The 16,646-nt window shown below is 38.4% G+C and overlaps 3 protein-coding genes across 11 annotated transcripts; 2 read left to right on the forward strand and 1 right to left on the reverse strand.

The window, feature by feature from the left end:
• LOC108841769 (tryptophan aminotransferase-related protein 2) lies at nucleotides 1-3,495 on the reverse strand. Of its 3 annotated transcripts, none has more exons than XM_057003195.1 (7): nucleotides 3,312-3,495; nucleotides 3,063-3,227; nucleotides 2,638-2,931; nucleotides 1,133-1,439; nucleotides 769-1,049; nucleotides 395-687; nucleotides 1-301 (listed from the first exon to the last, which is right to left on the reverse strand). In XM_057003195.1, exons 3-7 carry the CDS (start codon nucleotides 2,916-2,918, stop codon nucleotides 105-107), a joined length of 1,359 nt encoding a protein of 452 aa, XP_056859175.1. In that variant the 5' UTR covers nucleotides 2,919-2,931; nucleotides 3,063-3,227; nucleotides 3,312-3,495; the 3' UTR covers nucleotides 1-104. The 3 variants fall into 3 exon arrangements, with proteins under 3 accessions (XP_056859175.1, XP_056859174.1, XP_056859173.1); XM_057003194.1 differs by having other exon boundaries at nucleotides 2,638-2,986; XM_057003193.1 differs by having other exon boundaries at nucleotides 2,638-2,944; nucleotides 3,312-3,494.
• A 2,435-nt stretch (nucleotides 3,496-5,930) lies between these two features.
• LOC108839671 (protein MODIFIER OF SNC1 1) lies at nucleotides 5,931-12,423 on the forward strand. 7 transcript variants are annotated; one of them, XM_018612428.2, is made up of 10 exons: nucleotides 5,931-6,193; nucleotides 6,576-6,625; nucleotides 6,943-7,026; nucleotides 7,120-7,164; nucleotides 7,263-7,611; nucleotides 7,779-7,881; nucleotides 8,217-8,264; nucleotides 8,463-9,531; nucleotides 9,605-9,842; nucleotides 9,942-12,423. In XM_018612428.2, exons 2-10 carry the CDS (start codon nucleotides 6,597-6,599, stop codon nucleotides 12,102-12,104), a joined length of 4,128 nt encoding a protein of 1,375 aa, XP_018467930.2. In that variant the 5' UTR covers nucleotides 5,931-6,193; nucleotides 6,576-6,596; the 3' UTR covers nucleotides 12,105-12,423. The 7 variants fall into 7 exon arrangements, with proteins under 7 accessions (XP_018467930.2, XP_018467934.2, XP_018467933.2 ...); XM_018612432.2 differs by having other exon boundaries at nucleotides 9,614-9,842; XM_018612431.2 differs by having other exon boundaries at nucleotides 6,946-7,026.
• A 787-nt stretch (nucleotides 12,424-13,210) lies between these two features.
• On the forward strand, nucleotides 13,211-16,595 carry LOC108839672 (protein NBR1 homolog). The gene is made up of 7 exons (XM_018612437.2): nucleotides 13,211-13,407; nucleotides 13,796-14,679; nucleotides 14,762-14,885; nucleotides 14,967-15,221; nucleotides 15,411-15,560; nucleotides 15,659-16,228; nucleotides 16,301-16,595. The coding sequence occupies exons 1-7, from the start codon at nucleotides 13,378-13,380 to the stop codon at nucleotides 16,406-16,408; spliced, it is 2,121 nt and encodes a 706-aa protein (XP_018467939.2). The 5' UTR covers nucleotides 13,211-13,377; the 3' UTR covers nucleotides 16,409-16,595.
• The last annotated feature ends 51 nt before the right edge of the window (nucleotides 16,596-16,646 follow it).

Here is a 16,646-nt window from a genome sequence, read left to right on the forward strand (position 1 = left end):
TAGTTGAAGGTCTCGATCGTGGCATTATTCAAATTTCCATAATATGGAACAAACACTTGTTACAATGTTAGACACATATATTGTCATCACATGCACGTGCGGACTTACAAAGTTGAATTGAAGGAAGATGAAATCCTGTGAAGGAAAATATTAAATGTAGAATCTGTATCTAACATGCTTACCCTCACATAGCTCAGATCATCTCCAAAATACTTTCCGCTTTTCGTTAGAATATTTTTCCTCTCTCTCAGAAACTTTTCACAATCCACAATCCCTTCTTCACACTTTAACCATGCAAAAGCTGCACAACATACATCAAAACAACATGATCAGTTAAAGAAAAAAAAACTATAGTTTGATACTAATCATCTGTTTAGTTTTTCTTTTAAAGTACCTGGTTGTGGCCTAAAGACTTTGCCAAGGAAATTACATCGTTCTGAGGCAAAGTCAGGAACAGTGAAACCTTTACTAGTCTTTGATGCTTGTTTCAATAGCTTCCACCTCTCAGACATGGCATCATAACTGTGCTCAAAGAAGGACTTAGACGTTTCATTGCCACAACTGTCTGACACTGCCTTCAGGACCTTGGCTACTCGAAGCTGCGAGATCTTTGAAACCCCAATCGTGTTGAGTTCTATGTACTCTGTCATTTTCTTGGCCGTCTCTTTGTCTTTCACCAAAGCCCATCTGCGGAAAATATAACGTTTAAGAGACATTTCCTATTATTTTTTGTTCCCATAAGTTAAGCAAATTGTAACAAGAATGTACCCAATGCGCATCCCTGCATGGCCAGTGCTCTTTGAAGCAGTGAAGAGCATTACATCGTGATCAGCTATCGATGTTATAGGCGTATATTGCGGCCAGTAGTACGCCAAATCATGGATCAGTATACCTTCACTACGGTTCACCACTGGTTCTCTCAAGAACCCATCAGGGTTGTTTGGTGATGTAACAAGTTCAATGTATGGACCTTCTTCCTTGTATGTCTTTGCATCTCCTCCCCATCTATATAAACCCGATTTAAGACAATCTGTAATCAACGGGTATGACTGCAACCAAAACAGTTATCCACGTTAGAGTGATTTGTAAGCTTAAGGAAATCAAGAAAGCTACAGATCTGAATATAACTCACACAATAATAAGGCGAAGCTGAGATGACATTAATGGGACCAGAGTCATCATGTGGGGAGAGAGCATAGAGAGCAGCCTGATACAACTGTGTTGAGCCAGTACCGACAACAATATAACGGTCCTTTGTTACAGCGTTCCCAACAACTTTATGCACCCTCACAATCTCTTTGGCAAGCTCTGGTTCAAGAAACCAACAAATATCGTTGTTGTTATCTGAAAAATAGCTGAGAGATTGCCATCCAGGTATCACCATTGTTGTCATATGACCCATTTCTCGCCAGTATCTCTCATACACCGTTGGATCGCCACTGCGTATAACCACATGCATCAAAGTACACTAATTATTGTATAATGCGACAAGAATAGTTGGGTAAAAAAGAAATGGTGGGTCCTTTTTTTTCTTAATGGAGAGCAGAAAACAACACGTTCCTGTTTCTGAAACAGCAAAGAACATGGTCAAGCAGATCCCTAAAGTAGTCCTTTAGATTCTCTTAATAAGACATATATATTTTTCTATGCATGTATGCAGAATCATGTCCACCAAAAATGAGGGCCCTCTTAACTTTCTTCTCTTTTTGCCTAGAATTCAAAAGAGCGTGTCCCAGTCATTTCAATTAATTTTTCGATTGTTTCAACATGTTGTTTATCACTAACTAATTTAATTGCGAGCATCCAAAAAGGAACATCACTCAGTATCTTGCTCCCTCCCACAACATTCCACATACCAAATCCACATTAAAAAAAAAACTCTCTTCTTTACGTCCATTAACATTTAACAGTGACCCGATGACAAAAAACAAAAAACAAATAATAATGACCCATTTCCATTTTACATTTATGACCAATACATACAAAATCCCATATGGACCACCAAGATCGATCAACATGCAAAGATTTTTTTTTATTTTTTGCATACTTTTCAGGATTGGTTTGACGAGTCATAAAAATGTAAATAACAGAACCAAATTTTCAAACTAGCGGCGTACGTTAAGGAACAGAACCATACACAGAACTAGGACATAATCCACAGTAACTTGCAATATACATAGGCGAGTTAATGAAGATGATCATCACAATCTTTAGAGTGCCAATGTTGCTCTGTTTTGAAGTTTGCATTTAAGAGGATAATCCCAGATTCGTTTGCTATAATAGCTAGTGACTTTCAAAGCAATCAAGTATGGGATAAGGGAGAAATTAAATTTGTCTGTAGATTTGATATGATACGCCATTAATACACATTTATTAATCTGACAATACCAAGAAAGAATAATCAAGCAATTCAATTCTACCATAGTTAGAGGATAAGAACTGTTCCTTAAAAAAATTTTGCAATCAAGAACACTTAAGAGTGTTGAAAGAGAAACTATCTGGAAGTCGTGTTATGGATGCATAGAGGAACATATTTTGCCCAAGAGACTAGACTAGACTAGGGTATATTCTATTTTTCCTATTATGATAAGTGATATAATTATGAAAAATCAAGAAATAAAAACATTAGAAACTTACAGTTTGAGATTGACAATTCTGTCATCATCTTCTTGAGTCTCGTTATAGTTGCAAGATGCTGAAGACAAGGAAGATGATTCCGAGGCCGTGGTGGATATCACAGGCCATTTGTTATCATACACCGTTCTATCCAAGGAGGTGGATACCACAGGCCATATACTAACATACGAGGAGTTTCTACCGTCAGTACCATTCAAAATCCTTAGAACCAAGCTGAAGTTGACAGCCAATGAGAGGACCAACATATTCCTCCAAGACAGAATCCTCGGAACCTTTCCCATTTTCCTCTCCAAACTAAAACCAAAGTCTTAAGGAAGAAGAGAACCAAGAAACAGAGTGGGTTTTGTAGCTGGAAAGAAGACCTCTTTTTATATATTTTAAATTAAGACCGCAAAAAAGAGAAGGAACACAAGTGGCTTTTGTACCTGTCCAGCGAGACTGAACTTTTTGGCTGAAGTTATGAATGTGAAAGAGATTAAAAAAACAACCCTTGAAGAATCTCAAGAGATAAAGTTGCTCCAAGCTTTCTTCACAAGGTAATGGCAAAAAGCTTTATGTCTTGGCAGACATATTCTAAAACCGAAGACTATCTGCCAAAACATTAAAAAACAAACATAAAAGTATCTGGCAAAATTTCATAACATAGAATCAGAAGAACAAACTAAAATTTTTACCACTGCGAAGAAGCTTTTTAGGTCGAGCTCTTTCTTCCCAATGAGAAGAAAGTGGTTGCGTGAAGAGTCTTAGCTCTGTTTTGCCTGTAGACCTTGGAAACGACAGTACATGAACACACTGAACTGAGTCAGGATCTCTGTTTACTACAAGACTGGTGAATGGTTATGTAATACAACTTTCTAGGTTTACGTCACTTCTAAATTCTCACATGTAATTAGATTAGACGCGTTCGTGCACCGACTTAAATATTTTATTTTCAGTCTTCAATATATAACACATATATCTGGTTAATTAATAATTTGCACAGTATTTTTGAATTTCTTCTGCATACAGACAGACATCTCTCTTATTAAAACTAAATCATACAACTTTTTAATGTGTTTTTTTGTTTGAATTAGAACATACTTTTAAATTGGTCTTATTAATGTGTTAGTTACAACGTAAGCCACTAGATTATTTTTTGAATTTTCAGTTATTTATTAAGGATGTTAATAACAATTAAACTTTAACAACAAATTTGAATTTTATTTATAGTTATAAAAAATACAACAAGTCACCAATTATTTCAAATTTTTAATAAAACAAAATTAATCATTACATAATTAGTAAGATAATAATATTATATATTATTAATTACTAAGATTTTGTCATAAAAAATATATGCAACTTATATAAACTTGATAGGTATAGTGTATATTTATTAGAATAAAATTATTATATAAAATTAAATATGGAAAATTATATTCAATTAGTAGCTAAACCCATTTTTATCTTCAAAAATATTTTTTTTCATTTAAACTATAAATAAAATATCATCCACTGTTAAAATGGATTAATTTTTTTAAAATATATAATATTTGTATACAAAATAACAAAAATATTATTTATTAAAATTATATATGTTCAATTTTTTATAGGAACTCACGACTATGTATTATCTAAAATAATTATATATCAGAAAATATGGAACTTTTGTCAAAATATAATATCATTGTTTTAAAAAAAATATGAGCGATTGGTTGAGTTGTATCTCTCTACTTTAACTTTATTTATTTCTAAAACACTAAATTTTACCAATCATGTTGTACTTTTATTTTTAAAAATTAAAAGCTACAACAAATTTCTATTAATTTTTACCAATAATTCTTTAGCTTTACTTTTAAAACTACAACAAAAAAACTAAAGCAATTTTTTTTCTTATGTATTTTAGACAAAAACTCTACATCTTTATTTTATATGTTGTAGAAACTGTAAAATGAAAAAATCATCTATAATATCAAATAAATTGAATAATCATAGTAAAAACATCTATAAATATTTTAATTTAATTTTGTGTGTTTTAAAAGTTATTGAAATATTTTAAATAACATAAATATTATTTACATATCACATCTTAAATAACAATATACTTTGATAATTTATAAAAAATCAATAATATAAATTAATTTAGTTGATAAAATAATTATTTTATATATACATCACATATTTTATTTTGAAATATTCACAACATAAATTACAGCTATAACAAATTTGACTACATCAAAAATTTCTGCAGAAAAATCTACATTAACAATTTTACAGATCCAACCAATTTACCTACAACTAAATTTTTATAGCTAAATTTTTACAGGCACAGTCGAACCAATCATCAACAATATATGTGGGTATAGAAGATTCTGGTTGTATTTTAAAGTTGAGATGAATGAGTTGTTTGCCAAAATAACATATTCAACTAAACTATAGTTTTTTCTTTTCACAAATTGAAATATATTAGAACGAGGTCAAAACTCAAACATACAAACCCTTAAGATCCACACTAGAGCCCAAGAGAATAACAAAAACAAACAAAGAAAGGGCCCAAGCCCATAATAGGGATCCCACCGACACCCTAAACCAGATCTCGCCATGGGTCCTGCGACCGCCCTGAAACGTCACCGCCGGGAAAGCCACCGTCGGGATGGCTACACCGTTGCAGGAACAACGCCTCACCGGTCACGCCACGCACAAGCACCTGCACCGCCACTCGTAATCTTTGCTTGGCTTGGTTAACAGAGAGCTTCTTCGGGACACACCCAAGATCTCAACTACCGCCATCGAAACCACCAACTTCATCTTCTTCACTCTCTCTTCCTTCAAGAGATGTCTTCACGCGACCATAAGCGCAACCATAAACGAAACCCCACCAACAACAAAACAGAACTACAACGAATGAGAACATCTAACTATTAACCCTAACCGAACCGTTGCCTTCTATGAACAAACTAGAAGACACGGAGATTTAATCCGACCGTTCACCCTTGACGGAAAAGTGCCACGGCGAAGGCCGAAGTCGAATGCCCACCGCGCGAGGGATGCAACGCCGAACGCAGAAGAAACAACTTTACACAAGCTCGGAAACCAAAAAGGAACGACACAAGACTGGAACGGGATTACGCCGGACCGACAATGGCTGTAAAAGCCCTCACCGTTGGCCGGAAACAAAGAAACCACCGGATCTGAACTAAACTATAGTCTTTTTGGGAGATTTTAGTAAAATATTTATTATTCCGAGGAATTAACTAGCTTCCTTATTATTATTTTTTAATCCAAAGTTTTCTCTATTAGAAAAAAGAGAAATTAAAAATAAAAATAAAAATAAAAATAAAAAAGCTGGAGGAAACCGTGCAGCCCAGAACTTCGACGCTTTCTCCTCTTCGAACCAATCCGAGCTTCTTCATATCCATCCATCACTTGAATTCGTTTCTCAGGACAGATCCTTTAGTTATTTCTTTCTGCTCCTTCTTCGATTCCATCCATCACCCACCACAACATCCGATCTGCCCCTCCCCTCCTGTTAGATTTTAGATTCTCACCATATCTAGGGTTTCCAAGGAGCCCCGAGGTATTCTGTTTGTCAGTTATTTCTATGTTCTCGAGCTTTAAATCTTCGATAGCAATCTCCTGCCCTATTGAATGCGGCGAGTGTCGGGTTTTATAGAATTATTATTACCATCGACTAAAAGTTGGGTCCTTTCGTCGAGAGTCTGTCTGATTGACATTGTGTGTTTACTGGGAACACGTTATTGTTTTTCTGTAGCAATTTGATTGTCTGTTTCTGACATTTGATTGTAATGAATTTGTTTTGCTTTTCCCGTTCCTTGTAGTTTTACACTAGAGATATGGATGCTAACTGGTCAAGTTGATTTCTTTATCATATCAATTGTTTTAGAGTTAAGTATGGTTTGATTTCATTTGTGAGCCTAATTGTGCACTTTGCCTTACAGGTGGTTGGTTGATTCTTAGTTATGACCTCTAACACGACAGGAGATCGAAGGTTTCTTTTCTTTTCTTTATAACTTGTCTCTCTCATCCAACTTTCCTATTTTTTTTTTTTTTTTGAGTTTTTTGTAAAAATCTTTTGGCCTCTTTGTGATGCCTAAAATGGTTTCACTTTGATGTGTTTTTTTCTTAATACGAACCACTGTTTCACAATTTTCTCTATAATATTCCAACTGCTGTTAAATAAAATCTCTAGACGTTCCTTGGGTATAGAAGGGAACTCTGTGTTTTGCTTTCTTTCTTTTAGAGACCTTAGCTTCTCCTCTCGTTTCACTGCGTTGATAACAAATTACATTTTTCTGGATAAATTAGTAGATGGGGTACTACAAGAAGAAGTGGCATGACTATATTGGGAAAGGTTGCTGTTCCAAAACCCATTAACTTACCAAGTCAAAGGTATTTGATGAGCTGCATGATCATATTTTTTTCTTATATTATATAGTAGATATACTCTTGTTCCTTCCTGAACACTTCTCTTCTGAATTCAAGGTTAGAGAATCAAGGCCTTGACCCTAATGTCGAAATCGTTCCAAAGTAAGTGTTACCTCTTTCAGATGCTACTTCTCATTCTCTTATTCGGCGTCAGATTTATTTTAGATAGTTCAAAATCTTCTTCTGCTCATTTATTGCAGAGGAACCCTTAGCTGGGGAAGTAAATCGTCTCTGAATGCGTGGGGGACATCATCGTTGTCACCACGAACTGAAAGTGGTCCTGGTTCGCCAAGCCACCTCAGCAATCGCCCTTCTACTGGTGGAAGTGTCACTCGACCTTCAACTGCTGATAGTGACAAAGCGCATGATTCTTCTTCTATTGCTTGGGATTCGAACTCCCGGCCTTCATCAGCATCCGGGGTGTTCCCAGCTAATCAGGCATCAGTTGGACTACAACGTCCACACAGTGCAGACACAAGACCTGGAAGCTCGCACTTGTCCCGATTTGCTGAACCCGTGTCAGAGACTTCTGCAACATGGGGTCAGCATGTATGGTTCTTCCCTCTAAAATAGTGTTTATTATCTATCTGAATCTGCTAAGCATCAGCTTTATCCTTTTTTTTTTATATCCTTACATCTGTTGAGCGCAATGTTACTCTTCTTTTACTTCACTTTTGATTAGCTGCAATAAACGCACAGTAAGTTCGTATGTACAGGGAGATGTTCCAACGAAAAAGGATGGGTTTTCTTTGACTTCTGGAGATTTTCCTTCCCTTGGTGCTGAAAAAGAAAGTTCTGAGAAGAGCACTATGCCACAAGGTATCATCTCTAAACAGTAAACAATATTGTCATTCTAAAAAAATACAAACAGCAGTCCCTATGTAAAGAAGGGCAAAATAAATGTTTCAGTTTGTACTGAATCCTATCTTATACTCACCGCCCCTGCCTTCTAAAGAGTGACGTTAGCAAAGACATGTTCATTTTGCAAATTTGTACTTATAAATGCGATTCTGTTGAGAACGTTGAGAAAGTATTTAGTCAAAACTTTCAGGCTTTTCTGGCTAGCTCTTGGTTGAACACTTATAGGATATAATGTAATATTATTTTATGAAGTGGATACGTAGAAACTGCTCTTAGAAGTTACGATTTTACAGATGCCGCTCGTCCTGCTTCTTCGTCGGGAAGATCTGTAGAAGAACGAGGTGTGGATTGTTCAAACCTATTTTCTATGTTAATAACATATTTTGGCGTTTCATTCAAAAGTTACTTATGTTTATTAGGGCATTGTTACCCTCAGAGGCTTTCATGTGAATTCGTCTTACTCCTTTATTCCCCTTCATATCTTTAGTGGATGTTCTCTTAGACACTATTTCTTACTATATCTTGTCTCGTGTATTCAGAAGCTAATGTACGGATTGGAGATGACAATGCCTGGAGAAGAGATAATCAACCCTACAGTGAAGACGCACCTGGACATTGTAGAGTGGAAGGGCAACTGGACTCCCGTTGTTCACAATCTTATCCTAATGCTAATTTTCCTCATCAGTATGATGGTTGGCGTGGTCCTCCAGTAAATAATCATCATGGTGGTGGCTGGTACAGAGGGAACCACCCATACGGTGCCCCAATGGGTCCTGGGGGTTTTCCTGTAGATCCTTTTCCATTTTATCCTCCGCAAGTTCCCCCTATTCCTGGGCACGAGGCTGGTCCTAGGGGTAATCACCCTGCTAATGGACAAATGTTCAGGCCTCCACTACTTGATTCTTATGTCCACCCAAGGATGCAGACTAGGCCTGGGTTTTATCTTGGTCCAGTGCCACATGAAAGCTACTATGGTCCTCCCATGGGGTACGGAAACAGAGATCTACCTTTTGGGGGTAGGCCTGCGGGTCCTCATGCTTATAGCCAGCATTCTGGTCAAGGTGGATATGATAAGTCTGGAAGTTCAGTGGCTTTGGAACAGAATGAGCCATCACATCCTCCCGAAAGACAAAGGCAATACAAGGTTCTCTTAAGGCCCCAAGATGGTAGGTATGGGGAAGATGAAGCAAAGCGGGAAGGATTACTAGGAAATAGGCTCCCGAATGCAGAGAATGTAGCCCAACAGATGCAAACTTCCAAAATCAACAGGAGAGAAAACAGAAATGAGGCAAGTGACCAGGTACAACCTATTAAGGCAGAGAATGCTGCCCCTGAAGATCCCAGTTTGATTCAGAAAATAGAGGGCTTGAATTCAAAAACTAGAAGTAATGATGGTTGGCAAAATGCTTCATCTGTCGTCAATAGAGATCAGCAGGAAAGCAAAACTCGTACACTCAATTCTGGGGATTATGTAAATAAAGTTCCAGCAAGAATGCCTCGAACTGGTCATGCAAGTGATAGTACGAACTCTTTACACTATAAACAAGGTGATCCTGCCACCAACAAAAACGCTGAGCTGATAGCTATTAGTGGAACTTCTATATCCAGGTCAGTTATAATTTGTCAATAGCGTTTCTGCCACTTATGGTATCCTATATGTTCAGGAAAATTTTGATGTTAGTTGCTGCAGGAGATCTACTCAACAGACTCAAGGCAGAGCAGATCATCAGCCCCAACAAAGAGTGAACAATGAAAGCAATGATGGTTGGCGGAAGACGACTGTTATCTCAGGTTCCTCCCCTGCAACTTTGTCTTCAAACTCAGAAAGCTTTGCTGAGGTAAATGTAGGTGACTTTGTGGATACTGGTTCCGTTGGGAAGCCTGTGTCTGCAATATCTGTAGACCAAAACGACAACCAGGTACAAACTTGTTCATGTGATTGTCATTCTTGTACTTCTTTTTGTTGTTTGTTGTCATCCTATCTTGGTTTTACTGAGTGTTTGACATGTTCTTTAAAGCGTACTACGATGAGAGAGTTAGCCAGGCAGCGTGCACAACAGAGGCAGAAAGAGGAGGAAGAAAGAGCAAGAGATCAGCGGGCTAAGGCTCTTGCAAAACTGGAAGAGTTGAATAGACGTTCCCAAGTAGCTGAGGAGGGTTCCAAGAACTTGGAAGCTGCATCTGATGCTTCCATCCCGGGCATACCAGAAGTTCCTCGGTCTCTTTCACCTGCACGTATGGCTGCAAAGTCTACCGAATCTACTGAAGAATCAGGAAAACCCTCAATGCAAAACTTGATGACTTCAACAGAAGATGCAGATTATGTGGACCCTAAACAGCAGGATAATCTTCCACGCCACCGTGATGGCTCAAAACAGAAGCGCTTGGGTTATAAGCAGAAGCAACATATCGTATTTGAGAAAAAAATGGCAGGGAATACTCTCTCTGAAGCTACTACAGAGGTGTTCGATGTTGTTCCATCTCCTGAGGCGTCAAACCAAGGTGTAATAAGTCAAAACTCAGACATGCCAGCAACGTCAAGCGTTTCAACTGAGCAAGCTTTCACGAAAAGAAAGAATAACAGGAACGGTAAGAAAAAGCACAAGGTTGAGGAGACCAAATTAATAAACACGACAAGAGCTGCCGTTGGAAAAGAAACAAAATCGGGAGATGAGTCAATTGAGATTGGTAGAGTCAGGGCAGCGGAAATTAAGTTTGGGTCTTTTCCAGTGGATATTAAAGTGTCTGGTAATTCGTCTGACCAAATCAGTTCCTCCACGAACGAAGAGTCCCAAAGCAGAGCAAAAACCAACTCGAAATCTCAACAGTTTCGCAAGACTCCAAGAAACTCACTGGTAAATAAGCCTGCAGATAAATTTCATGGTAACAGTACTGTTATTTGGGCTCCGGTACATCCACAGCAGAAGCCTGATATCTCCACAGGTGTAGGGAGTCAGAGTACTGTTCCTGAGTCTAGCACCTCTTCGAAGAGTCTGCATCAAGGGCAGACTAGTTCTAGAAGCAAAAGAGTGGAGCTGGAGAGATATGTAGCAAAGCCCATAGTAAAGGAAATAGCTGAGAAAATGGTCAGTCAAGAACCAATAACCGCTGCTCCAAAAATGGCAGAGAATGTTTTGCACAAAGAAAATTTTGGAGGTGAAGGTGCAGGAATTCTCCAACCTCCTGGTTCAACTGCGGGTAAATCTGGGTCTCCTTTAAAGTCAAGACATGGGAATGGTAAGCAGGGCAAGCATGGTAGAGATCATGGATCATGGAACCAGCGAGGTTCTGCAGTATCGACTAAAGCTTTGGAGGATGGACAATTTGGAACTTCAAACCAGCCCATTCGAGAAACAGTGAACTATCATTCAAGTAATCAAACTGGAGAAACTGCTGTAGACTCTTCTAAGGATCGAACCGCATCCAATGCTGTTGGATGGAACGATGGCTGGTATATGACTCCTGAAACGCATCACTCTGCTGCTGCTGCTGCTGCTGCTGCTGCTGCTGAGGAAATGGAAGCAAGTGCTCCTCGAACCAACACTGTTGGAAAAGATCACGGTAAGCAGCAGGGTTACAGAAGTAACTATGGTGACTCTAAAAAGGCGAATACAAGAGATTCCAGTAAAGCTCATATGCAGCAGTCTGGCCATGAGTCAGGTCAACAAGATCTGCATGTTGGTTCGAATGAAATTCGTGGTCAGTCTGGTGGTGGTCGTCAATATTCGAGGGACAGAACTTATGCATCTCAGAAAAGGGATGGTGGATACGAGCAGCAGGGGTTTACTCCAGAACAGAAAATGAACTCAGCTGATACACCAAACCATTCTCAAAACCGATCTGCCAGTCAGGAGGTCCAGGGTGGGCATAATCCGAATAGTATGTTCCAAACGAACACAGGCCAGAATCGACGGTTTGGAAGAGGACAGGAGCCACACGGAGGTTGGGGTTCGTCGATGCAAGAGAACATGCACCATCACCATCAGAGGCCACTTTCAAACAGAGGTAGACAGAAGCCAAATCTGCATTACGAGTACAAGCCTGTTGGGTCACATGCTTATGAAGGAGAACATAGTCGAGAACAATTGAAAGAGAGTTCAGAAGGTCCAAGATACAGGGAGAAGGGGCAGGGAAACCAGAGGCATGATGGACAAAAGTCGTACCAACAGCAAAGGGGTTAGTGCTGGGAGAAACACCGGTCGATAACAGAAACTGAGATTGTCCTGTTTGTGATTAGGTAGCTGAGCTGTGTTGGCGAGGCTTTGCCAAAGGAGTAGCATCTGATGAGGACGTATTTGGCAACGAAGTCTTTACTCTGGAAGGGTTTTTATGTATTTCAGTGAATTATTTGATCATGGATCTTAACTTTAGCATTTTGTATTACATTTGGTGGCAGGTTAGACTTTACCTGTTCTGTTAAGCCTTTGCTCTGTTGCTTGTTTTTTTCTTTGTTTTCGGAGTGTGGGAATCATCTTATCTAACATGAACTTTTTCTTTTTACTTAGAAGCTGAAACAGAACTATGTATCATAAAATCTGCCATCCCAACTTGTTTGAGATTATTGTCTAGGATATATAATCTCAGTTAAACTCTTGTAAACAACAAAACCCAAGTACTAAAATATTTTTTCTAAATTTTATTTTTAATTAAATCTAAATATAAATTCAAATATTAGTAGTTGAGCTTCACCAAATTTCAAATAAAATTTTAGTTTAGTTTAAATAAAAAACTAGAAGTTACTTTTATTTAATTATATGATGATTTATATTATGCAATATAATAGCTTTTTATGGACAAAATTAGCATCTATAGTTATTTATTTTTGAAAAATGAGATAAATTGAAAAATATTGTAAATATTTGATTGGTGTATTGTATAATTTTTTTAAATTAATTATTTTTAAACAGAATAAGTAGTACATGAAAATAAATATTTAACTATTTAATATGTGTGAACAGTTTTAAACATCATTTTCCGAATACGGAGGTCATAATGAAAATTTATTAAATATCGCAATGTTATTGGGGCAAAGTCTATTTTAAATGTGACAAATATGAAATCATTAAATACAACATTATCTAGTTAGAAATCCATAAATTCTTGTTAATGTCACTTTTATTCTCATAAATACTTTCGTGGGCTTTACTTAGCCGTGTTGGTTTTGGGTTGGCTTGGTGAAAAAGCCAATAAGCAGAAAAGTCAATATCTTGTTGGATAAGTCAAAACCAGTAATTAATTAATTAAAATAAATAAAGCAATACGACGGATATAAATAAAAAGGCGACCGTCTATATTTCTGGGTAGTTCACAATATTAAGCGGATTACGGGTACGCTTCTCTCTTAGAAAAAGGATCCATAAATCCATCAACTTCTCCCGATTCCTCATCCTCTCGATCGATCGATACTCAACCGTCGATTAGGGTTTTTTTCTACGCTTTCCTAATCCGTGAACGATGGATTCTACTACTGCACTCGTCGTTAAGGTTTGAATCCTTTTTTTATTTATTTGTGAATTGTAGAGGTTGTAGCTGTCGGTTATTCTAGGTTTTTGTCGGCCGATCGTGTCCGATTCTCGCATGTCTATGTTGTCTTTTTTCTTTGTGTTCTAGGTTTACCAGATTTATTGTTGCTTGTAATCGATCCTTTCGCCATGGATCGGTGACTATCTTATCTGTCGGAAAATTGATGCTTAGATTCGGATTTTTCATGACATGTTCTAGAAGCACTAACCCTAATAAATATTGAAAAAATAATGAATTTTATATTTTTCCAAAATCATAAGTTTGTTCTGAAAATAGTATTTTGGTGCTTGTTTTGTTCGTTAAATTTGTTTGTTTGATTTATTCAAGTGAGCTTTTGTGTCCATTTCAGGTGAGTTATGGAGGTGTGCTTAGGCGCTTCAGGGTTCCTTTCAAAGCAAATGGACAGCTTGATCTTGACATGGCTTCTCTTAGGGGAAAGATCGCTGCTTTGTTTAACCTCTCTCTGGATGCTGCTGACTTTTCTCTGACTTACTCTGATGAAGATGGTGATGTGGTGGCCCTTGTTGATGACAATGACCTCTTTGATGTCACCAATCAGCGCCTCAAGTTCCTGAAGATTAATGTGCAGTCCAACGCTGGTATGTCTGCTAACTCTGTTGCTCCAGAGAGCAGTGGGAGTTCATCAGCCTCGGCTATGGCGGATATCCAGAACCCGGTTTCTAAGATCCAGAAGGGTTTCAATGATGTTATGATGTCTGTGCCTAACCCCATGCGTGATACCATATCGAAGGTGTATATTGACCTTACATCTAAAGCGGCATCTTCTAGCCCTGTGGTTGGTGAGCTGTTTGACTGCATCAACAAGCTAGGAAAGCTCTCAAGCCCTCAGGAAAGTAGTCCTTGCTCTCCTGTTACTAGGCCTGGCTCGTCAGGTCCTTCTTTGAGCAGGGAGGTTCCTTCCGCTGGTGAAAAGAAGGATGTATCTAAGAAGACCCAAGCTGGAAAAAAACCTGCTAATTTGAATGAACCTGTTGCTGATTCAACCTCCTCTGGACTGGGTGCTAGTTTCAACGAGTGTCCCTTCAGTGGCAGTCGCGTGATTGATTCCAGTCCGAATCCAACGAATTTCAACAAGCATGCCCGTCGTGTATGTCACTCCAAGAAGACCAGCAATGGTGATTACTGGGCCTCACTGGGTGTCTTCCATAAGGGCATCCGTTGTGATGGATGTGGAGTTCTTCCAATTACTGGGCCTAGATTCAAGTCTAAAGTGTAAGGAGATCAAGTCTAGTAACTACAGACATCTTCGAATTTATTAGTATACTTACTTGTTTCTCTGGTGAATATTTTGCAGCAAAGAAGACTATGATCTTTGCACCATATGTTTTTCGGTGATGGGTAATGAAGGGGATTACACAAGAATGGATAAGCCTGTCTCAGCTCAACATCTACATCCCTTTAGAGGACTACCTACCCCAGTAATACTCTTTTTCTTTCTATACCGTCTCTTTCTATATCTATATATAGAAATCTTACCTTTTTTTCTTTCTTTCATATAGTTTTCAAACCCTTGGTTGGGACATGTGCCGCGACCAAACCATGGAGGTTTACATTTCAGGTGTACTCGGCCTAAACTAGACAGTCGCTTTGTCCTTGATGTCAATGTACTTGATGGAACAGTTGTTGCTCCATCTGCTCCATTCACCAAGATCTGGAAAATGAGGAACAATGGTTCGCTGGTGTGGCCGCATGGCACGCAAATCGTTTGGATCGGTGGGGACAGATTCAGCAGCTCTTTGTCAGTTGATTTACAGGTCAGAAACTATATCCTTAGTTTTGCCAGTTCTTTTGCTTGAGACCTGCCCTGAAGTTCCACTTACAGACCAATTATGTTGTTTGAAATTACTCTTAGTGGCTTGAATTAGCTTCTCCTCAAACAGAAGTGGCAATACTGTCTTCATATATGTTACACTAATTGTTTATTGGTGTGAACATCATTGCAGATTCCAGTCGAGGGTGTGCCTATCAACAGTGAGCTTGACGTTAAAGTTGAATTTGTTGCACCAGAGTCACCTGGTCGATACATTTCTTATTGGAGGATGGCTTCCTCTAATGGTGCTAAGTTCGGGCAACGTGTTTGGGTGTTGATACATGTACTTACTAGATCTTTGCTGCCATTTTCCTGGAATTTTTTTCTCTCTCTCTCTCTTATCATCTGATACATCTTATTTTTTTCTGCTTGCGTGGTCAGGTTGATGCATCTTTGAAGGGCTCTGTTGTGAACGAGTTTCATGGACTTAACTTGAATGCCTACCCTGAGGAAAATTTTGCAAGAGAGTTTTCAGGGATCAATGTGAATCATGTTCCAGCTCAGTCTGGCAGCCCCAGTGTTAACCCTGGGACAGTGAAAGGTGCTGATCTTGAACCAGAAGCTTCTTCGGGATCAAACAATCTGATAAAAGATGACCTGGTGGTTGGTGAAGTTGAGCCTGCTGTTCCTAACACTCTTACTCCATCTTCATCTTCATCTTCATCTTCTTCATCATTCAACATAATCGAGTTCCCAAATATGACTACTACTGTTGAGGCCTTGGGTGGTGGTTCCTCATCTACAAAGAACATCCCAGTTCCTCTTCAAGAGGATATTGAGAAGAACGACGTGGAGATAACCATGCTCAAGGAGCTCGAGGAGATGGGTTTCAAAGAGATTGATCTGAACAAGGAAATCCTGAGGGATAATGAGTACAACTTGGAGCAGTCTGTTGATGCTCTTTGTGGAGTTAGCGAGTGGGATCCTATCTTAGAGGAGCTTCAGGAAATGGTAAGTGTGAATTAAAAGATTTGAAAACCAGATTTGAGAGAGGGATGTTGACAATGTGTGAACTTACTGCAGGGCTTCTGTGATGATGTGACGAACAAGAGGCTACTGAAGAAGAACAATGGAAGCATCAAAGGCGTGGTGATGGATCTCCTCACTGGTGAGAAGGAGAAGGAGGCTTAGTGTGCCGTTCGATTCTGGGAGAAGAAGTCTTTATCTTATCAGGATGAAGTTATGTTTTATAAATAATAAAACCTGATGTTTATGTAGTGTGGTTCCGTACTTGGTCTGTTCCTTTACTCTTTCTTTGTGTTGGATGGATGATGATGTTCCTACTATTCTAAATAAAGTATTAAGACTTTGCGCTTTATTTATTTCTTCTTTATTTTGATCTATTTTGAATGCAACCAAGTCTATTTTA

The sequence above is a fragment of the Raphanus sativus genome, chromosome 2 (assembly GCF_000801105.2).
Source record: "Raphanus sativus cultivar WK10039 chromosome 2, ASM80110v3, whole genome shotgun sequence".
NCBI lineage: Eukaryota > Viridiplantae > Streptophyta > Magnoliopsida > Brassicales > Brassicaceae > Raphanus > Raphanus sativus.